The sequence below is a fragment of the Dromiciops gliroides genome, chromosome 4, assembly GCF_019393635.1.
Source record: "Dromiciops gliroides isolate mDroGli1 chromosome 4, mDroGli1.pri, whole genome shotgun sequence".
NCBI classification, from domain to species: Eukaryota; Metazoa; Chordata; class Mammalia; order Microbiotheria; family Microbiotheriidae; genus Dromiciops; species Dromiciops gliroides.
Window position 1 is genome coordinate 252,023,453 of NC_057864.1, and position 22,466 is coordinate 252,045,918.

Here is a 22,466-nt window from a genome sequence, read left to right on the forward strand (position 1 = left end):
CAGAAACTAAGGAAGATGAACATTAATCAGGGATTGTCTAAGCAAATTATGGTATATGAATGCAATAGGATATTATTACACCAAAGAAACATAGAAAGTTATATGAACTAATAGGTGAGTGGAGCTAAGAGAACAATTTCTACAACATTATCAAGACAGACAACTTTGAAAGCCTTAAAAATCAAGATCAGTGTGTTATGGGAGGAGGTTACTCTAGCTATTGAAAGACTCTTGAATGAAATAGCTGGGCTAGAAGATTTACAAGAATCCCTAGATACTCTAGCCAATGTAGTATTAGACAACAGAATAGCCTTAGACTATCTACTTTCAGCAGAGGGTGGGGTTCAGAATACATCTTGTTGTGTGTCTATTAACAATTCAAGGAAAGTTGAGACCTGAGTACAGAATCTCCATGATATCTCTCACTGGATGAAGGACACACTTGAGCAGCTTTTCACTCCTCACTCAGGTTCCTGGGGTTCTTGACTCTTTTCTTGGTTAACCCCCTTTATTCTGGTAGTGATATTAGTCATTGTTCTTTTGATCTTCGTCCCTTGTCTTTTTAACCTTTTTGTAAAATTTGTCTCAAGCAGACTCCAGGCTTGCAACCTCATGGCAGCCACTACTCCTGCCTACATACCTCTTCAATCCCTGGACCAGGCCCATAAAGACTTCTACTATGCCCCCAATGATTCAAGGACAATTCTACATCCATAATCATCACGAAGCAGTTACAGAAGACATGACCATCGCCTTTTTCCCTAGATATAAAGAAGGGGGGAATGTTATGGGAGGATTATGGGCCCTGGTTACCCCAGACGTTGTCTGGGAAGGTCAAGGAACTTTTTTTCCTTGAAACCCCAGGAGTGTTCCCCTGAAATCGAGTAGGCCTCTCCTTGACAGACACACCCAAAAGAGATAAGCAGCACCAGATTGAACTGAGCAAGCTCCAGGACCACCACCCTACCCACCCTACATTCCAGCCCTCCGCACCACCTGGATGAGGTAATCCTGTTGGGTGTGGCTACACCAGGAGAAGACCCAGGAACTGCCCACCAGCAGACTGCTTCGACCCACCAGGATGGGGTTAATGCCCATCACCAGATTGTTCATGACTGGTCATCAAACTACCCCAGCCCACCACCAGACGACCCCCAACCCATCGCCCAATAAGGGACATTTTTACCCATGCCATCTTAGCCCTATAAAAGGGCATTCCCCAAGCTAGTTGAGGAGGAAAGTGTTTTTTTTTTCTAAAACCTTCCTCGCAGCCAGTTTCTCTTGTACCCCAATAAACCTGTTCTTTTATTCTTAAATAGGACTTACAAGACTGTAATTCTTTACAGAGGAATCCTAAGGACCCAAGTGCTTTCTCCCCATATCAAGTGCAATAAACAACCAATGAACAACTTCTGGAATCAATGTTCCAGAGGATAGAGAAAGAAGCATGCTATTCATTCACTGAGAGAGGTAATGGTCTCATGATGCACAATAAGAAATGCATTTTCAGACAGAGCCAAGAAGGAATTTATTTGGCTATGAACATTCATAACAAGGACTCTGATTTTCTTTTTTTCCAATTGGAATGGAGTGGGAAGGAGAGAAGGAATAGGGATAGACAAAAAAGAAAAAGGAAATAGAGAAAATAAGATAATTGAAGCAATTTTTATTTTTTAATGCACAGAGGAGCAGAGAAAGAAGTCCAGAAAGAATCACAAATGAAACAACTCTGAAAGTTACATATTGAACATATTTAAAAGAAAAGCCACTTACTAGCTGTGTGACCCTGGGCAAGTCAATTAACCCTCACTGCCTAGCAAAAAAAAAAAAAAAGAAAAGAAAAGAAAAGAAAAGCAAGCAGCACAAAGTAGAGACCCACAGTTTGAACATAATCCTTTTCTATTAAACTTTGTATATAGAGTTATTTGGTATTTATGTACAGAATTTAAGAAGAGAACAAGGTGGAAGCCTTAGCTCTCTCTCTCTCCTCTATCTGGTACCTAGCACAGTACTTTGACTGCTGTCAATATTAATAACTACAAAATTTACTGAGAACTGATTCCCCACCCAGTCCCCCCTTCCCAGTCAAATGAATTGCCCACCAATCTTTGTCAATTCCAGACTCTTGACTGCTTATGGATCTCCCCCAAACAAACTATCCCCTCCCAAAGATTCCCAAGCTTACTTCCTGGACTTTAGGTTATTATGTAAAAAGATTCAATAACATTAAATAGTTTCTGTCTGTGAGAAACTTACTTTTCCCAAGGGCAGTTTCATAGCTCCCTGTTTTGTTACCTCATAAAAACCCTGTCCTTGGTTCCCATCTTTGGGTATTCCTAGCTTCCAAGCTTTGCAGATTTGTGATACCATGAGCTATAGTTCCTCTGCCCTGATTAAAGACCTTATTTCTCCTATATTGATAAGTTAGGAAATAATTCCTTTCTTTGCCTCCTCAACATCTCTCAACACAACTCTTTCTTTCCATTAAGAGTGTCACCATCCTAGTCAAGGCCCTAATTATTCCTTGCCTGAGCAGTAGCAATAGTTTCCAAATTTGTCTCCTAGCCTCAGGACTTTTTTCACTCCAATTCCTCCTCCATAGAGCTGCCAAAGTGATTCTTCCTAAATTCCATTCCATTCAGTTCAATAAAGTCCATTGTCTCCCAGTGGCCACCAGGATCACTTGGCTGTTTGGCATTTAGAGTTCTGGCAACTAGGTTCCATCCTACCTTTCCAGACTTATTAAGCATTCTTTCCCTCCACACATTCTGTGGTCCAGTCACAGTGACCTACATACAACACTCTGTCTCCTCTCTCTGGGTCTGTGTACTGGTTGTCCCCCATGCCTGTAATGCACTCCCTCACCTTCACCTCTTCAAATTCCTGATTTCTTTCAAGACTCACTCAAGAGAGAACCTCTAAATGATGCCCTCTCTGGTCCTTCTACATATTAATGCCCTCCCCATCAAGGTTATCTTATAGCTGTTTTGTTCTACTTTTCCACATGCACCATGTCTCTCCTTTTGGACTGTAAGTTCCCTGAGGGCAGGACTGTTTCATTATTATCTTTGCATGCCCACTGCCTACAACAGAGCCTGGCTCATAATGGATAGCTTAATAAATGCTTGTTGATTGATTAATTGAACTTATGATTAACCTGGTTCTTAAAGGTGGAGTGTCTGAGGTTTACTAATTACTTGATCCAGTTCACCTTGCTGTCAATGGCAGGAACAGAAGTCATCTGACTCCCATTATATTTGGTGATGCAGAATATATAAAGTATTTTGAAAACTTTAAGTAAACCAAAGCTAGATGATGATGATGAAGAAGAAGAAGAAAAGGAAAAGGAGGAAGAGAAGAACAAGAAGGTGGTTGTTTCTCATCTCTGCACCTAGAAATTTCTACAACCCCACTTTTATTTCTCCTCTCAAGAGAGAAAGGTTCATTACCACTTGTGGGAACACAAGCTTACTTCCCCACCCCTTTAACTACTGACTCTGGCTAAATTCTCATGCCTCCTTAACTTTAAGGAGGTGTCAAAACAGGAGCAGAGAAGATCCTGGGGGGAGAGGGAAAAGTAGGGGAAAGTCTAAAGGAATTGGTGAGATTTCATATATAAAAGGATATGGGAACTCAGGGAGTGGGCAACGGGGTAGGATCCCACCCCAAAGTCAGTCATACCTTTGAGTTTAAACTATGGGGCAGAGGTTGCTGGACTATTGAAATAGCTTTCTGGTTGGTCTCTGTGCCTCAATTCTCTCCCCACTTCAGTCCATTCCCTACTCAGCTCCCAAAGGAACATTCCTGCAAATCTGACCATGTCAAAGCCCTCCTTCTAACTCAATAAACTCCAATGGCTCCCTATTGCCTCTAGGATCAAACAGAACATCCTATTTGGTTTTTAAAACCTTTCACAACCAGGCCCTTTGCTATATTTCCAGTCTTCTTACACTTTACTCCTTTCCACATGCTATAAGATTCATTGACACTGGCCTTCTTATGGGTCCTCCATTTTCTGACTCCATTTCACTGGCTGTCTGCATAGAATTCTCTCCCTCCTCACCGTTCCCTCTTGGTTTCCCAGGCTTCCTCCAAGACTGATCAAATCTCTTTTTCTGCTAGAGGCCTGTCCTGCTCCCCACCACTGCTAGTGTCTTCTCTCTGAGTTCATGTTCCATTTACACTGTAGATATCTTGTATGTAGATCATTGATTTTGTGTTATCTCCCCCATGAGAATGGGAGCCCCTTGAGGGCAGGGTCCACATAGTAAGGCTGAATAAATGCTAGCTGACAGACTGCCTAAACTAAACTGTCTTCTGTCTTTCCCCAGGTGCATCATACCATGTTTCTGGTTCTGTCCCCATCATCCTTACTGATAGGAAGCAGTTGCTGTTCTGTTGTTTGTCCTTCATTTCTGAAGTGGACCAATGACATCACAGGGTGCCATCTTGGCCTGTGCATGAATTGGATTTAAGTGACTTAGAGTTGCACAGTTGTCAGCCTCACTCTCTCTTGCAGGGTCATCACAGTGCAGTGCATGGCAAGGCAAAAATTAAGATGATTGGTCATGGCTTGGAATGCAGTAGATAATCTCGGCATCTTCAACATCTGCCCAAACTCTAAGAGCTCCACAGGGCCTGCTTCAGCCATCTTCACAGTTGTTGGAACAATCTATTCTAATCCGCCCCTTCCTCTGGGGAAAGTCTTCACATGCTTGGGGTAGACACCCCAGCCCCACCCAAACTCACTGATGGTTTTGAGGCCTATCAGTTACCCTCAACCCGGTTTAGCCTGTCTGCCAAGACTGTTTGCCAGGGTGTGGACCCTGCACATGTTACAGCTTCTTGGAACCATAGATGAGAGTTGGGTGAAAGGTAGATGCCAAAGGTGAATGAATAGTTTTGAAAAGGGCTCAGCAAGTCTTCACACCAGAGGTGCTAGTCCTCCCTGAATACCCCATACACTCCTACTCATCTTCCTTGCCAAGAAGTAGAAGGGAGTACATCATGAGCAGTGGTAGATGGGAGGCTCAGGAAGGGCTGGGTACCAGCCTTGTACAATGATGATTTCATTATTACTCATCTTCGCTTACCCCTAGGAGTGAGGATTAGATTCCACTATTATGGGGTTCAGAACCAAAAGGAAAATGCCTGGAAGGAGGCCACACCGAGTAACACAAACCCATCCTTTGAAGAGCAGACTTGCAGATACAGACAAGAAAAGCCATCCCTAACCTCACCTTCATAGAGACAGCCCAAACCTCCAATCTCCATGTCTATCCTCACTTTCTCCCTTTATCATGACCTACGAATCACCCTGGAACAGAGTTCTGGATTCTTCTTGGGCTTCATGTGAACACTCCAATATAAGGTAAAGGGAATGTAACATGGTGACACAGGAGAGGGAGAAGACTCATTTCTTCCTAGAACAGAGAAGCTCATGACTTAAAAGACCCCAGATCTGGAGCTAGAAAGGGCTTCAGAGGCCACCTGGTCTGAAACAGTGAGTTTAAGTCATTTGCCCAAGATCACAAAAGTTATTAGTCTCAGAACCAAGTTGAGAACTCCGGTCCTCCAAAGATTGGGTGGAAGGTGAAAGAAGGAGAGAGGGGAAGACAGCAAAGCAGACATACCCCTGGAATGGAAACCGGGTCATCTGGGTTTAAAACCAAGCCCTAAAACCTGTGAGGGATAAATCCTCCAGGGCTCCAACTGGCCCAGGTATAAAAGGGGAAAAGTATCATATCCTCCACAAAGCTGTTCCTTCCTCCTTTAATGAATGACTTTCCTGCTCAGATTTCATAGGACTTGTTTTTGTTTTTCTGTAAACCACCTATTTTTTTTTTCAGTTCCATTAGAGATCAATTGAGCACCTACTACGAGCCCAGCACACGGGATACAAAGAGAAAAATGAAATGGTCTTTGCCATCAAGGAGTTTATATTCTATTGGAGGAGACAACCTGTATATACATCAATCAATAAACAATTATTAAGCACCTACTATGTGCTAGGCAGCTAGGTGGCTTGGTGAATAGAGTGTTGCTTTTGGAGTCAAGAAGACCTTGGCTACTGTTTCATCAAGAAAACACCCTGTGTTTCTTGGCGAAACAAGGGGGGGATATAAAGAATTAATTATGATTTGAGATTTCTCTGACCCTGTCTTTGGCTAAAGTTAGAAGCCCTGGCCAGCCTCAGCATCCTGGCACAGTGCTCCACCCACCTCTCACCAACGCCTATGTGGGTCTGGCCAAATTATAATGATTGGAAGTCTGGTGAGGGTAGTCAGGTGACCTTCATTGTCTGGAAACTGGGGTGGCTGGCGTTTGTACAGCCTCCTGTTGATTCTGTCAATCAGGTCTGTCAGCCAATTAGCTTGTGGCTGTGTGTGTGTGTGTGTGTGTGTGTGTGTGTGTATGTGAGAGAGAGAGAGAGAGAGAGAGAGAGAGAGAGAGAGAGAGAGAGAGAAAGAGAGCACCCTGTTTCCTGTAAGAGAGGGGGTTTTCTGGAAGAAGGGGAGATTCTCCATTCTGGTATGAGAGAAAGAGAGAGAGATGGGGCTGAGCCTGGTGGTAGTGTGATTTCAGGTCGTATAATTTTCCTTTCCCTTTTCTTTTTTTTTTCCTTTGTCCCTAGTTCCACTAACCTTACTTCTGTTTTAAATTTGTTCCTGTTAATAAACCCTGTTTTTGTTTTTTGAAAGAGGCTGTTAATCTCCTTCCTTACCCCCAAATTATGGCAAGCCGCCCAATTAAATTTCCTCATAGTAAATTTGGCTCTTACACTGCTTACTGGCTGTGTGACCCTGGGCAAGTCATTTAACCTCTGTTTACTTTAATCTACTGGAGAAGGAAATAGAAAACCACTCCAGTATCTCTGTCAAGAAAATCCCATATAGGGGCAGCTAGGTGGGGCAGTGGATAGAGCACCAGCCCTGAATTCAGGAGGACCTGAGTTCAAATCTGGCCTCAGACACTTGATACTTACTAGCTGTGTGACCCTGGCCAAGTCACAACCCCAATTGCCTCACCAAAAAAAAAACCCAAGAAAATCCCATATGGGGTCACAATGTGTCAGACACAACTGAATGACTAAACAACGACACTAGGAATAAAAAGAGAAACAAAAAGCAGTCCTTCCCTCAAGAAGCTTACAATCTTATTGGGAGAGACAACATGTACACACAGCAATATATACAAAACATCTACATTATGGGGCTCAGCGAGTGTAAACTTTTACCTCTGATCTCAGAGCTTTTCAGGAGAGCACTGGATGTCTGACACTGAGCATGACTCTAGAACAAGACCAGCCATAGTCACTGTGCTGAAAGCCCCCTGCCAAGGGCCCTCAGAAGGATGGATGTGACAATAAAGCACACTGCAACGTCAAATATATTTATATAAAATGCCAGGCTATTTGATGGGAAGAGTCACTAGTTGGGAGTGGGAGGGAAAGAAAATAAGGAAAGGCTTCTTGATCTGAGCTTAAAAAACAACTAAGATTCAAAAAGCTGGACCTAGAAGAGGAGCCAGGAATGTGGAAAGGATATATTCTAGGCATAGGGGTTTTCTTTTGTTCATTCATTCAGTTGTGTCTGACTCTTCACGACCCTATGGACCATACTGTCCATGGGGTTTTCTTGATAAAAATACAGAAGTGCTTTGCCATTTCCTTCTCCAGTGGATTAAGGCAAACAGAAGTTAAATGACTTGCCTAGGTTCACACGACTAGTAAGTGTCTGAAGCTGGATTTGAACCCATGTCTTCCTAATTCCAGTACCATTGTACTGGACCACCTAAATGCCTCCAAGGAATAGAAGTTGTTGATGTTGAATTTTCAGTAGTGTCCCACCCCATTTGGGGTTTTCTTGGCAAAAATACTGGAATGGTTTGCCATTTCCTTCTCCAGGCTATTTTATAGATGGAGAAACTGAGGCAAACAGGGTTAAGTGACTTACCCAGGGTCACACAGCTAGTAAGTATCTAAGGCCAGATTTGACCTGAGGAACATGAGTCTTTCTGACTCCAAGCCCAGTGCTCTATCCACAGCACCACCCAGATATCCAAGGCACAGGGGACAGCTATGCACAAGGCAGAGAGAACAAGATATGTCAATGAATGACAAGTGTTAAAACAGCAAGCAGGCCAGTTTTCCTGGACCACAGAATAAGTGAAGGGGAGTAATGTCAATAAGCTGTGGTTAAAAAAACAACCATGTTGGTTAGGTAAGGTCCCTGAGCATGCATGTGCATGTGGTCCAAGGAAAAGCAATCAAGTTTTGCCCCAGGCTGTCCCTTAGCAACTCAGCACAGTGTGGAGAAAGCACTCTAGCATGCTTTACAGATGTCCCAACCCTGAGCAAGGCAGAAGAAATTGTGTTCCTTTGTTATCAAATGACCACACCTCAGGGATTCATATCTCACTGGAGGGACAGGAGTTCTTGCTATTGGCAAGACCTCTAATGCCCTATGGGGAGTGGGGGGGGGGTGCACCAGACCGATCAGTCTGCACCATTCCGTATTCAGTGCCTGTACATGGCCATTGAAGAGTTTTAGGGAGGCCTAAGGGGAGAGGGAGGGGACAGGCCCTGTGATCTCATTAGTACAGAAAGACCCCTCCATTGTTACAGATTGGCTCTCCTTAGAGTAGCCTAAGGCAGGGCTTCTTAAACTTTTTCTACTCACAACCCCTTTTCACCCAAGAAATTTTTACACGACCCTGGGTATAGAGGTATATAAAATAGATCTACAAATCAAACATTGACTGTCAAATTTTTCTCAACTTCCACATTCAGTTATGAGACCCCATATGGGTTGCTATGGGGTCAGGATCCACAGTTTAAGAAGCTTTGGCCTAGGACACTGAAAAGTTAAATGTCTTGCCCTAACAATATATGTCAAAAGGTAGACTTGAATCCTAAGAGGCAGCTAGGAGGCTCAGTGGATAGAGCACAGTGACTGGAGTCAGGAAGACCTGAATTCAAATCTGACCTCAGACACTTACTAGCTATGTGACCCTGCGCTTAGTCACTTCACCTCTTTGCCTTGGAGATAATTAGGTGTTTCAGTGGATAGAGCACTGGGCCTAGAGTCAGGAAGATGAGTTCAAATCTGATAGATAGAGTGCTGGGCTTAGTCAGAAGGACCTTGGGTACTTACTGGCTGTGTGACCCTGGGCAAGTCATTTCACCTCTGTCTTAATCCACTGGAGAAGCAAAAGGCAAACCACTTCAGTATCTTTGCCAAGAAAACCCAATGGATAGCACTGGTGTGCTTTGGTCTACAGGGTCACAAAGACACGACTGAACAACAGACAAACCTAGGTCTTCCTGATTCTGAGGCTGGCTATTTAATAGTCTCTGTTGTTTTTTATCTGGAATATAAGTAATAAAAAATGTTTGTTGAATAACTGATTAGCATCTGTGTGACTAATCCTCTTGCCAGACCATGAATTGCACAAGGATAGAGACTAAGTATTCTCTAAATTCTGTACCACTTTTTTTTTTTTTTTCAGGGCAATGAGGGTTAAATGACTTGCCCAGGGTCACAAAGCTAGTAAGTATCAAGGGTCTGAGGCTGGCTTTGAACTCAGGTCCTCCTGAATCCAGGGCCAATTCTTTATCTACTTCACCACTTAGGTGCCCTAATTTTGTGCCACTTTCTATGGTGAACATAGTATATTGCATATATTAGGCATTTAATAAATGTATGTTGAATAAGTGACACTGTACCTATCTCATGGAGGCAATATGGTTTTATAAGATCAAATGATATCTCTAATAAAGATGTCTCACTTTTTGGAGGTGGGGAGTGTGGGTTACCGGGGAGCCCTAGATAACTGAAGGGGGAAATCAGGCTGCTTTCCCCACCCTCTTAGATTCTCGTTTTTTCATTCCACCAGAGCTATAATCAAGAATGTTTTATGACCAGAGCAAAGACCACTGCCTCATTAATCACGAACTAAGGAAAGCAGGGTGGGTAAAGCAAGCTTATCCCAGCCCACCATCTGGTAGCACCCTATTTTAACTACAAGGGGAGGCCAAAAGTCACAATGTTTTAATAACTTTTTGAAAATTATTTTTATTTATTTTCACCATTTATGAGATTTGATTTTTCACACATAATGTTAATTTTTTTCCTATATATGCACTCTATGTGATGCTATGGTATTTTACATTAAAAACAAAAGAATAAAGGAATAAATATTGAAACCCCTTGATAACTTATGGTCCACCCTCTAGATGCTAAGCTCTGTTGTGCTAAGCAACTGAAATTCTTCAGGTGATGTTAGCATCCTCTAACTCAAGGGTTCTTAACCGTGACTCTAACTCAAGGGTTCTTAACCTTTTTGTGACTTGAACCCCTTGGACAGACAGCCTGGTGATGCCTCTGGCAGCCTTCTCAGAATGTTTTTAAAAGCATAAAACACAATGAAAACCAACCGATTATATTGAAATATGATTTTATTTATACCTCAAAACCAAGTTCATCAAGCCCCCAGGTTAAGATCACAGCTCTAAATTCTGAGCCATGCTTAAATCCCTTCCCCTGCCTCCTCAACTTTTATCTTTAACCAGAAGTGATAGAACTTTGCCCAACCCAAGGGAATACCTGGGGCTTGAATTCCAGGCAAGGTGAAGAAGTCAGTGTTAGCCTGGACACATGCCCATGTTCCTCCCTCTTGATTTCTTTGTTTTGAATCCTTGATCTTTGTCCAAACTGCTAAGGCCTAAGACCCAAGAGGTCAGATATCTAGGGAATTTATGTTTATTCCAGGGTTTGGATTGTTTATGGGTTTTTTTTTTCCTCTCTTCTCCTTAAAACAGCCACCCATGTCTCCTACCTCCCGCAGGGCTTCAGTGTCCCACTCCTGGTCCTACTCTTGAGGACAGACTAAGCCACTAAAGGTGGAGGGAGTTGGGGGGAGGGGAATGGGAAAGTGAAATCTAAGAAACCCAAAACTGAAACAGATGAGAAAGCCAAGGGAAATGACTCAGCAGGAAGGGAGGAAAGCAATACCAAAAGGCTGGGAGGGCCAGGGAGATTTCACTTTAGGAAAGACACAGACAAAGAGACAGACAGAGACACAGAGAGCCAGAGAGAGAGAGAGAGAGAGAGAGAGAGAGAGAGAGAGAGAGAGAGAGATGCATACACATATGAGGCAGCAAACATTCTTACCCCAAAGAAAAATACCCATATCCAAGCTCACATGCCTAAAAATGTCACTTTGAACCCCTTGGTGGCATTTCCTTTTCATCTCCTAATAATGCCACTGTGGTAGGTCCCATCCTAACCTAAACCTATGTGCTCATGCAGTGAGATGTATATGTATACATGCCCCATCCTGGCAGTTTTCACTTTCTTAAAATTCCCTCTTTCTACAAAGCCAGCAGCCCCAGGCTGGAGAACCACAAGTCCAAAAGGCAGTAATTAGGCATTATAGATCCTGAGCTTCCTCCCCCAGGGCACAAGAACCAAAAAGAGTAGAGAAGCTGAAATAAGGGACCAGGAGCCTAGCTACTGGATCCTAGATCACCAATGGGTATCTCACGTATATAAGTGCACATAGCCAGACCCAAGAATTTATGTATATAAAGAAGCTTCTTTGCAACAACAACAAAAATGGGGGGTGGATAGAACACTGGCCCTGGAGTCAGGAAGACCTGAGTTCAAATCCAACCTCAGACACTTGACACTTACTAGCTGTGTGACCCTGGGCAAGTCACTTAACCCCAATTGCCTCACAAAAAAAAGGGGGGGGTGAGTTTTTTTTCTTTCAAAGACAAACAAGCATCATTGTTCATTTTAATTTGTCTCCTCCTCGCTACAAGGAAATCTCAAGATGGCTGTGCTGTACAGTCTCCACACTAAACTAATCAAGACCTGCCACTAATTAGCTGTGTGACCCTGGGTTAGTCACTTCACTCATCTGAGCCTCAGTTTCCTCATCTGCAAAAAAGGGGGGGATTGGAACATGCTCATTGGGGTCCCTTTCCAGCTGTTTGTATATCATTTCCTCCATTAAAATGAGGAGGCCACCAGGGACCACGTTTTTGCCTTTCTTTCTAGCTTCAGTGCTTAGCACAGTGCCTGGTACATAGTTTGCACTTAATATTGACTAAATGGCTGACGATAACTGTTTTCCCCACCAGTGCCTCAGCATCTCCAACATTTTGGTGAGGTACGCACAGGGATAGGAAATCTATTGTGATAGCCACAAGAGGAAAAATCTTTCCTAACCATGCAATGCCATCTCCCTTCTCTAAAACCCCACCGAATATGTGCACATACAAAGATAATTAGCAACACTAACTAGTATAAGTGCCAATTAAGAAGCAGAGCAAGGGGCAGCTAGGTGGTGGGGACAGCTAGGTGGTGCAGTGGATAGAGCACCGGCCCTGGATTCAGGAGTACCTGAGTTCAAATCCGGTCTCAGACACTTAACACTTACTAGCTCTGTGACCCTGGGCAAGTCATTTAACCCCCATTGCCCTGCAAAAAAAAAAAAAAAAAAAGAAGCAGAGCAACATGCAAAAAGAATTCTGAATCTAAATCAGAGAATCTGTGTTCAAATCCTATCCCTCCTACTTACTGGGCCTGTTTCCACATCAATAAGATGAAGGGGTCAGGCTAGAACAAAGTTTCTTAAACTGTGGGTCTTGACCCCATATAGGGTCGCATAACTGAATGTGGGGGTGGCAAAAAATTTGACAACAGTAAAAGGTAATGTATACCTATTTTATGTAAATATGTGCCCAGGATCCCATAAAAATTTCTTGGGTAAAAAGGGGACTCGAGTGGAAAAAGTTTAGAAAGGCCTTGGCTAGAAGACATCTGTAACATCCTTTCCAGCCCTAAATCAATGATCTGATGATCTTTCAGGGACTTAGTTTACTTATCTGAAAAATGATGAGGCTGGAATAGATGATGTCTGAAGTCCCTTCTAACTCATATCTCTGCTATTATACTATAAATACATTGAAGATAGAGATTGTCTTCTTTATCTCTGCATTTCACATTCCAGCAACTAACTACCCCTAGCAGTTACTCTGTAATCTCCTTTAAGAAAAGCAACCAAAGATTTACCCAATTTACTCTTGCCAGAATCTTGTATTATTAAACAATGTGACAGAGAGAAGGTGTTGTTGTTGTTGTTCAGGCATGTCTGATTTTTCATGACTCCCTTTGGGGTTTTCTTGGCAAAGACCACTGGAGTGATTTTGTCATTTCCTTCTCTGGCTCATTTTACAGATGAGGTAATTGAGGCAAATGAAATTAATTGATTTCTCCAGGGTCACAGAGATACTAAGTGTCTGAGGCCAGATCTGAACTCAGAAAAGAGTCTTCTTGACTTCAGGACCCAAGCTCCACTGTAACACAGAACTGCCCTGATGGAGAGAAAGGAGAATATGATAAAGAAAAAATAGAAAAGACTTGAGGCCTTCATAGAACTTTTAGTTTGATGATAGTAGTCCATGCCTTTGGGGAGCTCCCAGTCTAATAGGAGTGGAAGTACCTGCCCTAGGGTAGTTCACATTCTGAAGGGAGACAAGGAGAGGAGGGGAGACACAGCCCCTGCCTAGGGAACTCACCAGGCTTTCATCTGGCACTACCACCTGAGAGCAGAGTCTAGTAGCAATATTTACATACTTCTTAGCGCAAGTCCCTGCTAATCTTTGAGTTGATGCCCAGTTAGTTGGGGTGTGAGCTAAGATAGAACCTCTATCTGTCCCCCTCCGTGGGCATACAAGAAAGCAATGCAACAGTTTGAGTCTTTTCCCAGAATAAAGTGAGAGGAAAACCCATGGACACATTGCCCTATGGCCAGCTTAACCTTCTTGTTTTTGTTTTTTGTTCTTTTTTGCAGGGCAATGAGGGTTAAGTGACTTGCCCTGGGTCACACAGCTAGTATGTCTCAAGTGTCTGAGGCCGGATGTGAACTCAGGTCCTCCTGAATCCAGGGCCTGTGCTTTATCCATTGTGCCACCTAGCTGCCCCCAGCTTAACCTTCTTGTGATGTATATCTAGTTAATCATAGGTAGTTTGGGTCCTAACCCCAAGCAAGGGGTCCCACCCAAAGGAAGAGGGCCTCTTCATGACAAACTGCCCCCAAACAGGAAAGGGTTCTCACCAGAGGAATGGGGGCTTCTCCCTGACAGGCTTTATTCCTTCATTGCCTACCTGATAAACTTTTCTTGTAAACTTAAAAGGAATCCTAATGACAAAGAATATTATATAACACCATCCATAGGTCTAATAAGAAGAGTACTTGGCAAGGGGGAACCCAAGCCATTATAGAGATAATGGGTTCTATAACTCCCCCAGGAGAGAAAGGCCTGGAGAGAGAAGATACTCTCTGTGACAATGTGCAAGACCCACGCCTCAGGGAAACATGGTGTCATAGTCCAACACCCTGCCCCATTCACAAAGTCTCTACAGCCCCATTCAAGCAGAGCTCTGGGGAAACAAGCAACATACCCATACTCCTTATGACAGGTATAGAAAGCTGAACAGGAATTAGTCAGATAAGGGATAGAGGACAGGTAGGTTAGGACCACAGAGCCTCCGACTTCCCTTCTAGCAAAAGTCAGTGCTCCTATAGTTGGAAGGTTTGCAGAGCCTCTGGGGAGCCCCTTTCTTACCTCCCTTCATTCACCCCAACCCAGCCAACTGCGGGCATCTATACCGCTCTGACTCCTCCCCACCTCCTAAGAGCATGGGGGAGTCGCCAGCAGAAGAACACAATAGGGCAGGCGCTGGTGGGCCGGGTTTGGGGGTGCATCTCCCCGGAGGGCCCGGGCTACCACTTCTCCGTGGAAAGTCTGGGTGCCCAGGAGGAGCTCGCTCACCTGGGCTTCTTGCAGAGCCGGCTCCCCACTCCGAGGCAGCGTTACGGGGGCCCCTGAGCTGCAGCCCCGACCGGCAGCCCCTAGGACCCTCCAGAGTGTCCGCGATACTGACCATGCAGCCATGGGCCAGGCAGTCAGTCCACGCCCAGATCAAGGACAACAGCGGCTGAACGATCCCGACTAGCTCTGCCCCTACCTACCTCCCGCAGAGATCCGAATCAAGAGAGGCGGGACGGGGGCGAGGCCCGCGCAGCCAATCACTAGTCGGCAACGGTGCCTCGCTGCCTTCTGGGACTTGTAGTCCCGCGCTGCTCGGAGCCAGGGCAGGACACTTTTCAGTCCGTATGGCATGACCCCGAATTGAGGCAAGGAAGCTTGGGTGTGGATTCGTTCCACTCTCTTGTTTCCAACAAGCACTGGATGAATAGGTTCCTGCCCTGGACTGTGCTTTGGATTTTTTTAGGGGGCTTGTCCAGCCACTCCAGGGATTGACGTAATGGGTGCTCTCTACACCCACGCAGAGTGAAACTGGTCCAATCCTAAATAGACGGAAAAGCTAAACTGAGCCCTTCTCGTAATTACTCACATAAGAACTTAAGCTCCCCAAGGTCAGGGACTGTTTGAATTTTTGCTTTTACGTGTATCCTCAGTGGGTGCTCTCTACACCCACGCAGAGTGAAACTGGTCCAAGCCTAAATAGAAGGAAAAGCTAAACTGAGCCCTTCTCGTAATTACTCACATAAGAACTTAGGCTCCCCAAGGTCAGGGACTGTTTGAATTTTTGCTTTTACGTGTATCCTCAGTGCTTAGCACAATATGTGGCACATAGTAAGACGCCTGGCTCTGGCCAGATGTAAAACATTGGGCAAATTTGCCTTGAGGGCAAATTCTTGGAATTTGTTCTTGGAAACCAATGTACTTAAAGAGATAGAACAATAGATTGGTGTCAGAAGATGTTATTTAAATCATGGCTTGTCCCTTTCTCTTTTGAGCCCAATTGGGCAGGACTTCACCTTTGGGAATCAGTTTCTTTTTCTGCATGAGGTGGTGGTGGTGAGCTAGATGGTCTCTTATCAATCTAGCAATCTATCTATCAATAAACATTTATTAAGCACCTACTATGTACTAGGCACTTTGCTAAGCAATGAGAATACAAATAAAAGGGGGGGGAGCCCTTGCCCTCAAAAAGCTTACAATGGGGGAGACAATGTGCACATACAAAGCAAGCTATATAGAGGATAAATTGAAATAATAAGCAGAAGGAAGTTGCTATGGTTAAGAAGGGTTGAGAAAGGCTTCCTGTAGAAGGTGGGGTTTTACTAGGGACTAAATTAAAGGAAGCTAGAGAGATCACTAGTTAGAGTGGAGCAGCAAGAGCATTTGAGGCATGGGGGACAGTCAAAGAAAATGGCTAGAGCCAAGAGATGGAGTATCTTGTTCTTGGACCACCCAGGAGGAAGCTAGTGTTACTTGATTGAAGAGTATATTTTGGAGAGTTAAGGTCTAAGAAGACTGGACAGGTAGGAGAGAGCTAGATTGGGAAGAGTTTTGAATGTTCCTTCCCTTCCAACTCTAAATTCAGTTATTCCCTTATGGCACCTCTCCTCATCCTCCAAGGTCCCCAGAGATGGGCCAAGTTGCAGAGTTTGGGAGGGGACAGTCAAACATATTTAGTCATTGACCTATTTCATTTCTCATTCCTATTCCCAGATAACTGTCATGACACCATTATCCATTTTTAAAAATGTTGCATGATAACAGTCTAAATTCAGAGTTGAGGCTGGGTGGAGAGGTGAGACCGTCCTCCTCCTAGGACATCACACTTGGGATCTCTAAGTAACCATGGGAAGCTGCAACTTGAAGGCAACGTATTCTTTTGATCTTAAGAAAAGATTCAGCATGACTTAAGGAAGAATGACTGATTTCGAAAGGTGTCAAAAGGCCATTTAGTCTAACCACTTTCCTCCCAAACCTGTGAGTTTAGCAGTGACCAGAAATCCCTTCGACTTCAAATTAATTTATCATTTATTGAAGTGTCTTATATATTCCTGGCTCTAGGTGGGAATACAAAGACAAGAGTGGTCCTTGAGCATACATTCTACAAGAGAATACTTATAAAACAGATAAGGCAATACAAGATAGTCTAAGCCGGAATAGAATACTAAGAACTTGAAAGCATAGGAAAAAATGCTAAATTAAGAAAGGAAGGAAGTTAAGTTAAAGAAGGATGTTAAGGAATCTTTGAGACAAAGGTTGGGAGAGAGTGCATTCTATGTATGGATTGACAGTATATATAAAGGCACAGAGGTGGGAAATGGGATACTGAGTTTGGGGAAAAGGCCAATTTGCCCAAAATAGGGAGTGTATAGAGGGAAGTATATAAGTAAATAAATATACTTGTTTAAAATAAGTCCAGAAATGCACATAAGAGCCAAACTATGTAAGATTTTAAATGTCTAGCTGAGGAGTTTGCATTTTATCCTGGAGGCAATAAGGGAGCCACTGAAGATTTTTAAGCAAGGGAATGATATGATAAGACTCTTGTGCTTTAAGGAAAATTGCTTGGATCTGTGTGGGAGAAAAATTCAAAGAAGGAGAGGCTGTAAATAATACAGACCAAAGCAGAACAGGTGAGAATGAATGAGAGTTCCTATATGAGTGAAAAGAAGGGAACAGACACAAATATTGTGAGGATAGAATCATAAAGACTTCACAACAAATGGTCATCCATTCACTAATTCCTTAGCCTCCTTAAATACCAACATCTACCACCTCATTCCACTTCAGTCACACATAAGGATATCATCATTCTTCTCAAAGTGTTCCACTTCCCTAATTTAAAACTCTGACATTTTCCTATTTGACCTACCATTTTTTGCTCTGACCATTTTGACTCACTACTCTAAATCTCTTCTTTCCCTTCATTAGGAAAGAATCCCCCACTGCTTGGGATTTCCTAAGGCCATGACAATGTCCAGTCCAACTTTACTTTTCTCCCCCTCCAATCTCAGCCCAATAGTTGGCAACTTCAACTCTATACTGTCCTCTGCTCTTGAATGACTTGACCCCTTGACCCACCCCCATCATATTTTGCCAAACCTTATTCCCACTTTCACTTCCTCTGATCCTGTTCATGAATCTGGAAGAAGTCTCATGACCGTGCTGATTGGCTACATGACAAACTCATTTTACCCAACATCAAATGAGCCTGTGCTGGAGCAAGGCATTCCTTCTATTCCTTCTTAATTGATTCCCTATATCACTCCCCACAGACATGTAGGTGGTGAAGTACATGGAGTGCTGGCCTGGAGTCAGGAAGACCTGAGTTCAAATTTGACCTCTGACACTTACTAGCTGTGTGACCCTAGGCAAGTAACTGAACCCTATTTGCCTCAGTTTCCTCATCTGTAAAATGAACTGGAGCAGGAAACGACAAACCACTCTAATATCTTTGCCAATAAAATCCCAAATGGGTTTGCAGTAAGTGCTCCTCAACCTGACCTTGACCATCCTGCTGTTTTCAACATTAAGCATGCTTGCCATCCTGCCTCACTAAGACTGTCTTATCCCACTGATAGCTAAGTAACTACAACTTAGGTCTATTAACTCAGCAACTTTTTTATGGAAAAGTAATGGCTTGAGTCCAGCCAAGTAGAACTGTTAAGAAAAGGGGGTATGGTAGCCAACTCTCTGAAAACAAATGCGGTGACCAACCCGAGTTATAAGGAAGACTTCAAAAGTATTTCATGATAGCATTTTTTAAAATTCCTGTTCTTTTTATAATTTAATTCCCATACTACCTGCATTTGAATATAGTTATTGATTAGGTCACATCCATTCACCAAATAGAGTTTTGGGCCCAGTTCTGCCTTTACTTAGTGACTGTGTGACAGTGGGCAAGTCACTTGATCACTTTGAGGAAGGTGACTGAGATGATTTATAAAATCTCTACAAGGGACAGCTAGATGGTGCAGAGGGTAAAGCACCAGCCCTGGATTCAGGAGTACCTGAGTTTAAATCTGGCCTCAGACACTTAACACTTACTAGCTATGGGACTCTGGGCAAGTCACTTAACCCCAATTGCCTTACCAAAAAAAAAAAAAAACCCTCTTCAAATTTTAGAATTCCATTATTCTTTCATTCTCATATATATATATATATATATATATATATATATATATATACATACATGAATACTTTTCCCACTTATCTCTTTAATGACTAACCCAAGGAACCTTTTCACTGATGTTTTATATACTCTCTTAAAAACATGTTCTTAATTTTTTTTAAAAGAAGACACTTCGGGGGCGGCTAGGTGGCACAGTGGATAAAGCACTGGCCCTAGATTCAAGAGTACCTGAGTTCAAATCTGGCCTCAGACACTTGAAACTTATTAGCTGTGTGACCCCGGGCAAGTCACTTAACCCTCATTGCCTGGCCAAAAAAAAAAAAAAGAAGAAGAAGAAGAAGACAATTGGATCAAATGTACAATGCTGTGACAACAATCATCAGAAAATTGTATTTCTGTGTGTGATTTCTGATTATTTTTGCATTTATGAACACCTTTTTACAATACCAGTAGATATGTGTTCAGCTCAGTTTTCTACTCAGCCATAGTTTAGTTGCTGCTATTTATTGCTGGGAAGATATATTTTCATTGCAGTTACCTCTATGTAGAAGAAACTGTAAACACCGATGTCCATAAACTTAAAAAAAAATCCCAAATGGGTTTAAGTAGAGTCAGACACAACTGAAATGTTTGAGCAAAAAGCATCACTCCCCAGAGGAACTATTCCACACCTTTTCCTTCCTTTTCCTCCCCCAACCCCGTTAGCTAAGGACCTTGCCTCTTAATTTTTTGAGAAAATTGAAGCCATTCCTGGTGGTCTCCCCCTTCTCTCATTCTTTTTATTGTCAAATCCCTTGACATCATTTCCCACTCTATCCACACTTTCTACAGTCCCCAAAAAAGGTAGCCTTTCTCCTTCCCAAGACCAAATGATCTATAAATGGGCTTGGGCTTAATCCTAGCCTCTCTCTCTCTCTCTCTCTCTCTCTCTCTCTCTCTCTCTCTCTCTCTCTCTCTCTCTCTCTCTCTCTCTCTTCCCACAGTGAGTTTCTCCCTATCTACTGGATCTTTCCCTCTTTCCCTACTGCTTTAAAGCATACTCAAGTTTCTCTATCTCAAAAAAAAAAAACTTCACTGAACCCCATCATCCCCTCAAGATACTGTCCTATACCTTTCTTCCCTTTCTCAGTCTATACTTGCTACCTCCTCTCCTCTTACCCTTCAACCTTTTGTAACCTAACTTTTGACCTTACTACTCAAATGAAATTTCTCTCTCCAAAGTTACCAATGATCCCTTAACAACCAAATCTGATGGTCTTTTCTCAGCCCTTATTTTCCTTAACCTATCTACTACATTTGTCACTCTTGACCTTTCCCTTCTCCTAGATATTCTCTCCTCTCTGGATTTTCATGACACTGCTCTCTCCTGGTTCTCTTCCTACTTATCTGACTGTTCTTTCTGAGTTTTCATTGCTGATTCATATCATATGCTCTAACTGTGGGTTTTCCACAAGTCTAGGTCCAGGATCCTGTTTATTTCTCCCTTTTCTTTTAGTCCCTTGTAGGGAAGAGATAACTCCATTAGTTCCCATTGGTTTAACTATCATCTCTATGCACATGAGTCCCAGATCTATTCAGCCCAATCTCTCCCCTGAGGTACAGTCCCACATCACCTTTTCAAACTGGATGTCCCAGACACATCATAAACTCAACATATCCAAAACATAAATTATCATCATTCTCCCCAAACTTTCCCCTCTTCCAACTTTTCCTATTTCTACTGATGGTACCCCCACCTTTCTATAGCTACCACCTCATTTCAGGTGTTTATCACCTCCTAGATATTCAACACCTTCATCATATTCCTAGATTACTGCAATGACCTCTTAATTTGTCTCCCAACTTCAAATCTTTCCACACTCCAGTCTATCCTACACCCTTTTGCCAAAACACTTGTCCTTAAACTCAGGTATGACCATGTAAGGACCCGCCTCAATCAATTCTGTGGCTTCCTATATCTATAAACTCCTCTGTTTAGCTTTTAAAGCCCTCCACAACTTTACCCCAACCTATCTTTTCAAGATCATTGAATGTCACTCCCATTCCTTCACTATGACCCAACCCAACCCAACTGGCTTTCACTCTGTTTCTCATGTATAAAAAACACCATCTCCTGTATCTGTAATTTTGTACTGGACATCCTATGTGCCTGGAATGCATTCTTTCCTCACCTCAATCTCACCTAGTCATTCTCCTCCCTTAAGACACAGCTCAAACACCATCTTCTGCATGAAGCCTTTCCTGATCTGCAGCCAACTACTAGTGTCCTTTCTCCCAAATTTCAATGTAATTAACTACTTTGCACTTATTTTTATGTAGTCCCTTTGTATGTATTCTGTATGCACTGATATTTATCTTGTTATTGTAATTGTTGTCCTTATTGTCTCCTTCATTAGAATGTAAGCTTCTTGGGGGGTAGGTATTATTTCATTATCTATATTTGTACCCGATGCCTAGCACAGTGCCTGATATAGACACTAGGTACTTCATAAATGCTTATTAATTGGTTAATACTTAAGACCTCCAAAGAAGGAGAACCTGTCATCTCTAGAGGTAGTTCATTCTACTTTTGGTTAGACCTGGTTGTCAGACACATTTTCCCCTCCTTATATCAAAGCTAAATCTGTCTCTTAGCAACTTCTTTCCATTGTTCTGAGTCCTGTCATCTGAGGCTGATCAAAGCAAGTATAACACCTATCCTATGTAATAACTCCTCAAATATTGATATGCCAATTATCTTGATTTCTGGAAGTCTTCTCTTCTTCAGGATACCCATTCCTAGTTCCTTTAATTGATCCTTGTTTAGCATGTTCCTTAGGTCACTCAGCATTCTGACCAAGCTTGTCAATGCCTTCCCTAAAATGTAATACCCAGAACCAATTAAAGTTCTCTAGAGGTCAGTCACTCGGTCAAATAGTACTTATTAAATGCAGTGGGAATACAAGTAGAAAGAAAGACTGCCTGCCCTCAAGGAGCTTTTGTTCCAATGGGGAAGACAACACATAAAAAAAAATTTAAAAGGGAGACAGGCAGGCAGGGTGGAGAGGAGGAAACAAAGGTACCTAGTGCTAGGGCATGGTAGAAGTCCAGATTGCAGCCTGGAGAGGATGAAGGATGGCTGAACCAGACACCCTACTTATAATGGAGATTCTGGGAAGAGTCATCCAATCAGAGGAAGAGACCTACAAGGGCAGAGGATACATCTTGTGCGAGAATTCCAGAACTAGGTTGAGCTTCAGAATGAAGAGCTGGAGCATGGTAGAGGAAGTCAGGAGCACAGAACCTATGGATGTGACTTAATTGAGGCTGAATATAGTGGAACTATTAACTCTCTGGTTTTTATAAACTGCCTCAAAGAATCCTAAGCTCCTATTGCTCTGTCTTGACTGGCTTGAAAAGCTTTGTCAAATACTTTGCTAAAATCTAGGTACACTGTTCCTATAACATCTCTCCAAAACACAATTAGTAACTTGTAGTCACTAGTAGTTACTA

The 22,466-nt window shown here is 42.8% G+C and overlaps 1 protein-coding gene across 5 annotated transcripts in view; it reads right to left on the bottom strand.

Moving 5' to 3' along the window:
* MOCS1 (molybdenum cofactor synthesis 1) overlaps nucleotides 1–15,045 on the bottom strand; it is a 63,249-nt gene extending 48,204 nt beyond the window's left edge. For all 5 annotated transcript variants that reach the window (XM_044003739.1, XM_044003737.1, XM_044003736.1 and 2 more), the window contains exon 1: nucleotides 14,846–15,045. In XM_044003739.1, the coding sequence (XP_043859674.1) occupies nucleotides 14,846–14,968 (123 nt within the window). In that variant the 5' untranslated portion in view covers nucleotides 14,969–15,045. The remainder of the gene's footprint in view (nucleotides 1–14,845) is intronic.
* Nucleotides 15,046–22,466: the final 7,421 nt, after the last annotated feature.